This window comes from Urocitellus parryii, chromosome 1 (genome assembly GCF_045843805.1).
Source record: "Urocitellus parryii isolate mUroPar1 chromosome 1, mUroPar1.hap1, whole genome shotgun sequence".
In the NCBI taxonomy this organism is placed as follows: Eukaryota; Metazoa; Chordata; class Mammalia; order Rodentia; family Sciuridae; genus Urocitellus; species Urocitellus parryii.
In genome coordinates this window covers 191299075-191308972 of record NC_135531.1, presented here as the reverse complement: position 1 = coordinate 191308972, position 9898 = coordinate 191299075, and the positions used below count along the sequence as shown (strand labels likewise).

The 9898-nt window shown below is 44.1% G+C and overlaps 1 protein-coding gene across 1 annotated transcript; it reads left to right on the top strand.

Moving 5' to 3' along the window:
- The first annotated feature begins 410 nt into the window (after window positions 1-410).
- Cfc1 (cryptic, EGF-CFC family member 1) lies at window positions 411-8415 on the top strand. Its single transcript, XM_026389548.2, has 6 exons — window positions 411-433; window positions 717-766; window positions 860-1030; window positions 1757-1871; window positions 1978-2087; window positions 8294-8415. The coding sequence occupies exons 1-6, from the start codon at window positions 411-413 to the stop codon at window positions 8413-8415; spliced, it is 591 nt and encodes a 196-aa protein (XP_026245333.1).
- Window positions 8416-9898: the final 1483 nt, after the last annotated feature.

Genomic DNA, 9898 nt, shown 5'->3' with positions numbered 1-9898 from the left:
TAATTTTGTTTTCCAGTGATAGAAGGTTTGTCACTTTGGTCACCAATGTTTTACCCCAGGGATTGGCCACCCCTGCTGAGGTTAGGATTGCAAATACTGCTGGGGGTGGGGGTGAGGGTCAGCCCATATCTCCACCCCCTCCTAGCTAGGACTCATTGAGGGACAGTCCATCAGACTCCTGGATGTCACAGCAGGCCCTCGCCTATTGGGCTTCAACAGCAGAGCTCAAGATCTCATCATTGCTTCTCTTAGGCAAGACAGAGGGAAGAAAATGTCTGTGTTTTCCATACTTACCTATTCTATGTTCTGAGTAAAGATACCTTCCAATGCAAAAACTGCTCAGACACAACTTCCTTGGAAATTGATCTTCAATGTATTAATGACAGGAGACCAGGCGTGTCAGTGGGAAAATGACCTGGAGGCACCATGTCAGGTAAAACAGTGTCATTTAGATCTTAGAGCCAAGATGAGGGTTTAAAATTCTCAGGATAAGTTGCAATGCGTGCGTGACAGTTTCTTCTCATTAAAGGAAGTGTGCACTTGAATCTCAAAATCTTTCTAGCTATGATAACATTAGTCAAAATATACGAGTAACAAAACGATTGCATTTACTGTGCTAAATGTTTTGTGTAGTTATGTATGATTGCACTACATTTTTATATGTATAATATGCTTATACTCTTTCAAACTTTAATACTTTTCTTTAAATATTCTAGGCTTCTCTTTATGATGGGTTTGGCATTACAGAGCATCCATTTGGGAAACAGTAAGATGCATTTTATTCATAGTCTCAGTTTTCATTTCATAAAATATGTTTCTCAATCCTTATCGGTCTAATATTTTTAATGTTTTTGAAAAGGTTATCAAAGAGGGAAACATAAAGGTGGCAGAGAAGAAGCAAAAAATTTTGCAGCCCCCAAATACCAGCAGACAACCCTCAACTGGACTCTGAGTACTTTCAGGGAGGTGAATGGGAGCGAAGAGGACTGGAGGCTGCGGGGTTCTCCCTATTCCAGAGCTTTTGGAGAGCGTAAGTTTAGGCGTCCCCCACCCTGGAAACATTTTTCTCCAAAGTCGGTGGACTCAGAAATAGGGTCTCGAAAAAAACAGAACAAAACAAACTAACAAAAATCCGTGGGATAAATTGGGGATAAAAATAAGAAACCCCAGAGAGAACATCTCGGCATGTTCAAGTTATGAATCACTGCAAAGCAAAAATATATTTCCTTTAAAAGTTTGACTATTTCATTGGCAAAACGTTGCATTTGATCTCCAATGGTTATTTTCCACAGGTCTAGAGAACTGTGACTTAAATGTGTTTAAGACAAACGTTCCAAACCAAGATAATAGTGGACCTGGTTTGGCTTATCGCACACTCTGGGGCTCCAGTCTCCGCGTCCCCAGGGGGCCTCTCTGGGTTTGGCGTCACCACACCCGTGGGTGGTCCTGCTTGGGAGGCCTGTCTTCTTCAATCCCTGTCGAGTAAAGCCACTGACTTTAACATGTGAAAAGAGAGAGAAAAATCCAATTTGCTGTGTGTCACCGGACTCTGCTGACCTCCTGCACCCCGGGTAGTTTGTTTTTAATCCCTAAATTAACAAGCAGGGTTTGCCCAAGCAAACACCCTCAGCGGAAAGCCCGCTTTATTGCCTCCACGGGGCGGTCACGAGTTCGGCCGACTCTCCCCGGGACCAGGAGGAGCGCCTGCACTGGGCGTCGGGATTAAACTTGAGCGACACCCACCCCGCCTCCACAGGTGCGTCCCTGCGACAGCGCTGCTGCTGGAACGGCGGCACCTGTGTACTGGGCAGCTTCTGCGTGTGCCCAGCCCACTTCACCGGCCGCTACTGCGAGCACGACCAGAGGCGCAGGTGGGCGCTGGGGACCGGGGGACGCGACCCAAGAAAGGGGCAGGAGGGGGCGCTGCGGGCAGGGTGCGTGGACCTAGGCATTGATGCCTGGTGTTCGCCTCCTCAGCGATTGCGGCGCCCTGGTGCATGGAGCCTGGACCTTCAGTGGTTGCCGCCTGTGCAGGTGCGTCTTTGGGGCCCTACACTGTCTTCCCCGTCAGACGTTCGGCCGCTGTGGTAAGAGGACCCGAGACTTCTGCTCTTGACACACTTGTGCGTTTGCGCCTTTTTTTGTGGTTCATCCTGAGTACGGACTCAAACAACAGTTTCCTGTGCCAAGCGACCCAGAAATAAGCAAACTAAATTCACCCCTGAAGAAAGTCACACTCATTGTAACTTACCCAGTGAACTATTATTATCATTATTATTATTTACTAATTTTGTTTAAGGTTTCTCATGTCCGGATTGCTCGGTTTAACAGGATTTCCGAACAGTGACCGTGTGCGTTCTTTACTGTGCGCGCAGCTTCCAGCGCTGACAAGCTGGTAAGCAGAGTTGAACCTGGGAGTCAGGGTAGCTGAATAAATCTCTGAAAATGTCCCTACACTGGCCAATACCATCTCTTCCCGCCAGAGGACACTGGAACCAGAAGGGATCAGGCCTCGGTTCTGGAGGCTTGGGCAGTTGCAACCCTTTTCTTGTCAGGCTGCAAAAGCTAACGGAGGTGGCACCACGTTTCAATCCAATAGCCCGGGCCCTATCTCTTTTCAATACTGCTTTTCAACAGGTGCTAACTGGGATGAGCAGTGGTGAGCACAGTCAGTGAAGACACCACCCTTCAACCGAAGTCATGGGCCTGGGTAGTTTGTGCAGTGTGTCCAGAGGGGAGACTAAGGCCAAAGCCTCTTTCCTGCCCTTCCTGCCACCTCAGTCAACTACTGGGCTCTTCCAGCAGTGGATCGACACAGTTAATATTTGCACTGCCCTTCAATTCCACTTCTCTCCCCCTCAAACAAGACAGCCAGGAGGGAAAGCCCTTAATCCCCATTTACTGTCTTCTCCTCATTCTGACCTTGTTGGGTCCTTAATGGAGAAGCACACTCGGTGAATGCTCAATTTCTCTTTTTCTTCAGAGTGGGACCAGGTGTCAAGGGAGTCTAGGCACAGCTCTCATTCCCTCCTGGCCCATCACCCACTCCCTTCTCCTCAGCTAGTTTTGCACCTGCAAGTGAAGAGGAAATTCTAGCACCTTATTCATCTCTCCCTCCCTTTCATGCAAGCTACATTTCCCCAAAGTCCTCTCTCTCCTATGGTCTGTCCCATTTGCTGGGGCCATGCCTTTGATTCACCAACTGCTCCTACTAGAGTGAAGGACATAAATTTTAGGTCCAGGCATCAGAATTACACAGGGTCCCTCACAAATGAAGTCAGATTCCACCTGCAAGAGCTTCCTCAGGAGGAATTTGAGGAAGGTCATAGCTGGGGTCAGGCTTCTATGCAAGGCCATGAGGTCAGGAACTGGGTTCCAGTATTATCTTAATCACTATTTTGTATTGTTGGAAGCATCTAGGGCTGAGACTGCTGTCTTTCTGCTAAGAATAGTCACAACAGTTTCTGAAAATGTGACTTCTGCTCATCAAAACTGGATAAAATAGTACAGTGCAGTCTCATTTCAGAGCAGTTTGTCAGGTGCAGAAAAAAGGGTAACACCATTATGCCGGTTGACCTATTCTGCTCTAGGCAAGTTAAAATGGTGATGATGACGACTGCTAATAGTGATCAAATGGCAGGATGGTGACTGATAATTTATCTCTTTATGTTTCAGGCACTTTATACCTATTATCCCATCTAATTCTCATAACAGCCTTTGAAGTATATTTTATACCTTTTTATATTTGAGAGACTGAGGCTTAGAGAGAGGTTAACTCCCATAGGTAACAAATAGGACCCGATTCTTAACTGCTGTGCCATTCATGTAAGACTAATTCTCAATATGAAAAGAATGAAGATTTTTTTAAAATATATTTTTTAGTTGTTGATGGACCTTTATTTTATTTATTTATATGCAGTGCTGAGAATTGAATCCAGTGCTTCACACGTGCTAGGCAAGTGCTCTACCACTGAGTTACAACCCCAGGCCAGAATGGAGATATTTTTGATAGTGTTGCTTAGCATATTGAAAATGTGGCTATGGTCTAAATCCTTTAATAGCTTTTTATGATGTTTTCAAGAGTATATGGGAGATAGATAGAGGAAAAACTATATTCACAATATCATTTTAATAGTAGGGAAAGACATCTATGCATGGGAGGGATTGAAAATAGATAACATGACGCACAATTATGCTACTCCCCCCACTCAGAAATTTTCAGGCTGAGGGTCTCCAGGGGTCACTCTGACTGATGTTCGAGAATAAAAGGAATCTTTGCTTAGACCTTAAACCAGCTCAAGCTCATCTCAATTAGACCAACAGGATGGCTACCTATGAAGCAGAGAACCAAGAACTTGTCATTAGCATCAAGAACTAATTGAAAGGCTGGTGGTGTAACTCAATGGTAGAGCACTTGTCTGGCATTCAGGGGGGCACATGGTATGATCTCTAGCAGTGCAAAAACAAGGAAAAAAAATCCAAATACTCTAGGGATGATGGTGGAGCTCAAGACCCTAGGTTCAATCCCCAATGCTAAAATATATTTTTTTTAGTATTAATTTAAAATTTGGTACCTATTTAATGGCCCAGTGAAGTAGCAAACTCAAGAGATAGACAGGTAACACAAATGTGAGGTGGGGCCAAGTCAAGATACTCAATTTTATTTTATATTTACTTATTGTAGACTCAATTTTTTTTTGAGAGAGAGAGAGAGAGAGAATTTTTTAATATTTATTTTTCAGTTTTCGGTGGACACAACATCTTTATTTTATGTGGTGCTGAGGATCGAACCCAGCGCCCTGTGCATGCCAGGCGAGCGAGTTACCGCTTGAGCCACATCCCCAGCCCCTGTAAACTCAATTTTTTTTTAAAATGCATTTCTGGCAAAAAAATAATAATAATAATAACCAACAAACAAATTAGCAAAAATTAGCCAGACTCAGCCTTTCAGATGCCATAAGGATGGCCTTAAAGGTCCTAGAACCCAGTCAACTCTGAGCCTTTGTCCAGCCTTCCTGGGATATTATCTGTGACTGGTGTCATTTCTGTGGGCAAGATTTCCTGGGTTTGAGGGCAGGAGAGGAAGCCTTCTGGCTCCCAGGGGTTTCTAGGTAGCTACAAGTTGAAGAGTATCAAAAATGCTGGGTTTGGCCCTCATATTGAGAGGTGATATTATCCTCATTCATTGTGGTCTTCAAAAACTTAAGTAATTAATTACGTTTTTACATTAGTAAAAAATAATTTGAGTATACTCCCCATTCAGTAGTGAAGACATCGTTACCATGCTGAGCCCACACAAACTTGATTTCATTTATATCTTCCTTTTCACATATGCACAAGACTCATAATGACAAAGATCTCTGCTATGTCTAAAGTCTAGGAAGTACCTTCTTTATTTTTATTTTCTTGAACTGGGGATTAAACCCACTACCACTCTACCACTGAGCTACACCCCCAGCCATTTTATTTTTTTTATTTTGAGACAGGGTCTCACTAAATTGCTGAGACTGACCTTGAACTTGTGGTCCTCCTGCTTCAGACTCCTGAGTTCCTGAGATTACAGGTGTGCACCACCATACCCAGCTGAGAAGGACCTTTCAATAAGTATATAATAATACTCCCAGTTCACAGTAATAAGAGTTTCCTTTTGGTGTGACATAAAATGATGGAGAGTAGCAAAATCATTGATTTTATCAATTTTAGTAAGCACCGTAAATATTATTAAATTATATTTTTAATTTTTTCCATAAATCTAGAATTGGAAATTCTAATATTTTTCTTTATAAACTCATGAGTGTCCTCAGACCCTCTGGGGAGCACATTCCATGGTGTTCACATCTCCAATCTGGGGACCCCTAACTGAGCAGCTATCTTAGTCTAACCCTCTTCACAGATTCACAAAGCTGACTAAAGTCACAGCCAAGGGGGCCTGAATTCTCCTGTTAGGGCAGCCTGCTCCCTTCTCCCAAGGGGAGGTCATCATGGACCTAATACTGACTCCTTTCTCATCAGAAGAGTTTCTGATCAGGTGTAAGGACCTGTCAACATTAGCCTCACCTGGACCCAGCTGGTAGGGTCCCTGTTTGGGGAATCAGACACTTTCATCCACGGTGGGGCCATATAGGGAAGTAGCACTCAGTCCTGGAGTGCGCCTGACCTTGGTCCCATCTGGAGTTGGACTCTGGACAGATCACACTGCAGCCCACCCTCGCACAGGTCTGGGGAGCCCCTGCTGCCACTGCTTGTCCATATCACTGGTTCACTGTTTGTGCCTGTCTGGGGCAAGCCACGCTGGCATATGCTAAACAGCTCTGGAGAGGAGCCCAGTCAGACACCCAGCCTCAGTCTTGATGTGAGAATGATGTGGTGGAATTGGTGACTTGCCTGTAGGGTTGGCAGGTTCATATGGTCATCACCACGGAGGATTTTAACCAAGATTCCTACCCAGCCCCACCACCTTAGAAATTCCCATTCAGCTGCCCAGGGCTGGGGTCCCAGGCTCAGAGAACCAGACTGGGGACTCCTAGGGTTCAGATGAGTGAGGACTGTTGTGGAGGAGAGACACAGATGGGGAGGGGGGCTGCAGAAGGAGGTGCTCAGGTATGCATGCTCCTGTGTCCTGGTGGTGAAGGGGGGGTTGATGAACAGGCAACAGGTGAACCTAATGATCATGATCAATGATTTTTCGACCCACTGTTATTTTATGTTATACCCAAAAGGAAACTCTGATACTGATGGATGATTTACTATGACCTTGTACATACATTTATCTGTGGGAAGCCACTCCTGAGCTATTTAGCATCTTCACTTAGCCTTAACCCAAGGAGATTTTGGTCTGGCATTGCATGCTATTTTGTGGTCCCTCCCACTTAATGGATACACAATACACGTGTCTTCAGTCTTCATTAGGCTAGGAAGACAGATCTCCCAGCTCCAGAGTTGGGCGTGACCCACTGGGAACTGGACAGCCCACCTCCTACCTTAATTGACTAAGAACATCTGTACAAAAGCTTTAAAGTTCCCCCATATAAATAAAACAAATTCAGGCTCTCACTCTCTCTTTCCAGCATGGAAGCTCCACCCTTAAAGTCGAAGAGCTGTCCTGCCCCCACTCTTTAAATCTATTTTAAGGGGCTGGGGATGTGGCTCAAGCGGTAGCGCGCTCGCCTGGCATGCGTGCGACCCGGGTTCGATCCTCAGCACCACATACCAACAAAGATGTTGTGTCCGCCGAGAACTAAAAAAAAAAAAAAAAAAATCTATTTTAAAATGATTTTTTTGCCATATTTCTCAGCCAGCCCACTCCACGCAGGGGAACCCACTTTCTGTCACCTGTGTGGGCCATGGGCAAGATTTATTAAAAGGTCAAGAGATTTTCATCACGTCTCTGAGTCTTGTTCATGTCTGAAAGGGAAGATATAAATAAAATCAAATTTGGGACTGGGGATGTGGCTCAAGTGGTAGCATGCTCGCCTAGAATGCATGAGGCACTGGGTTCAAATATCAGCACCACATAAAAATAAAATAAAGACATGTGTCCACCTAAAACTAAAAAATAAATATTAAAAAATAATAATAATAAAATAAAATTTGTGCACACTCAACTGTGCTTCCACCACTAAATATGCTCAAGTTGTTGTTTATTTATTCTAATTTGTTATATACGACAGCAGAATGCATTTCAATTCATAGTAGACATATAGAGCACAATTTTTCATGTCTCTGGTTGTATGTTTGTTCTTTGACCAACAGAGTGAGAGATTAAAAAAAATTAAAAAAATTTGTAGCCACCTTGGTTGTCTTAATGTGAGGGCTGTACCCAGCATTCCTGAAATGTTCCAATGAATGATCGTGACTTTAGGGATTGCTGCATCCTCCTATTTAATAAACTCTGTTCCTACTTAAAAGCAATATTGTTAGAACTAATCTGGGGAAAACTTGGACTATCTTTGCAGCAGATGGTTTGAAGGCTGTTTTATTTTGTTACATTGTTTTAAGTCTGTTCTACTGGTCCCAATTGTTAAATGGCACACTTCCCCTAGCTGGGTTCTGGCAGGGCTGCCCCTGAACACTGTGCACTGTGCTCCAGTGAGATCTCCTCTCAAGGAGGCATTGAACATAGATCCCCCCCCCCCCACCTCCCAAACTGCCAGCCCTGAAGCAGGGCCCAAGAGTCAGATTCTGGTGAGGAGGGCAAGGCAGAAGAGTGCCTTTAGAAGAACAGGTACAAGCATTTCTATTTCATTCCTTTAAGCCAGGTGTATAACAGTGTATTCTCCCTGTTCTTTTTCAGATTTGAAAGACTTTCTCCCCTCACATGCCAATGGGCCAAGCTCATATAGTTTACTGAGTTTTCTCCTCCTGCTGTTCTGGGCCCTCCTGCAGTGCCTTGTCTGTGAAGGAGACTCTAAGTGAACAGAAGCTCCCTCTTGGGACTTGGAAGACTAAACCTTGATTATGGTACAAGAGCCACTGTGTTCCCAGTAAGAAAGCCAGGACTTGGGCAACCTCTTTAATTTTCTCTTGTAAATAACAGAATTGCTTACTCTTCTACAAAGTGAACCATTAGGTGAATATTTGTACTATGTAATAAATATGAAAGAGCCTTTCTTGCTTCCTGAGCCTTATTTTAAGTTCTGCATTGAGTTCATGCATGAATATTACAGGTGTGGGCTTGTTGAACCCAGAATTCCTCTCTAATAGTTTCAGAGTGTACATGGAGAGGCCCGACAGACTTTAAAGACACTGCTACTCGGGGCTGGGGATGTGGCTCAAGCGGTAGTGCGCTCGCCTGGCATGCGTGCGGCCCGGGTTCGATCCTCAGCACCACATACCAACAAAGATGTTGTGTCCGCCGAAAACTAAAAAATAAATGTTGGAAAATTCTCTCTCTCTCTCTCTTTAAAAAAAAAAAAAAAAGACACTGCTACTCTCTGAGCAGCCCTCATTCCCAGTGTCTCACCAATACCACATCTCATTCATTTGTTCACTGTCAGTCGAATGTGTGTGTGTGTGTGTGTGTGTGTGTGTGTGTGTGTGTGTGTTCCTGTGCTGTGGATTTGACTAAGAGCAACTGCCTAAAAATGTTCCCTGAATAGAGAAAGTCAGAGGAGAGGGAGCAATTGCAGGAGCAGACAGCCTGGCACCCATGGCTCCTTTTCTGCAGCTATAATTAGCACCTTCCTGGGATGATCACAACATCCCCATAAAGGGAAGAGTCTTCAGTAGCTGCAGACCCAGTAAAGCTAGGAAGGGGACTGATTTGGTTTGAAGAGGCCCATCAAGGGTCTCCTGGCAGCACCATGTAGGAAACAGATGCTAAACTGTATAAATAACTTTGGAAACACAAAAAGAGGGATAAAGTGCTGTCTTCTAACAAGTCATAAGGTATCTGAGAATCTCTTGTCTTCTACTCTGGCTTCCCACTGATTGGTCAACTGCTCTATTTGGACAGAGACCACATCTGGAAATCAGGAGAGTGAGAACAAGTAGATATTCCAAGTTATTCACAGAAAAGAAGCTGGGCAGGTTAGTGCACACCTGTAATTCAATTACTCAGGAGACTGAAGTAGGGAGGATGACAAATTTGAGGACTGTCTGGGAATCTTAGCAAGACCAATTTGAAAATAAAATATGAAAATAAAATATGAAACTCAGTGGTTGAGCTTTTGCCTAGCATGCATAAGGCCCAGCCCATTAAAAACAAAAATAAAAACAAACAAACAAAAAAACTCAGCCCCTGGAATAGGTAATACAGCCTGAATTGATGAATTAACTGATCAAAAGACTGCTATTTTATAAACCTGATGAACTTCATTTAGAATATGTAAAGCTAATGGTTTAGCTAAGTGCTTGCTTAGTCCTGGTTCCATCTCCAGCACCACACATACACACATAC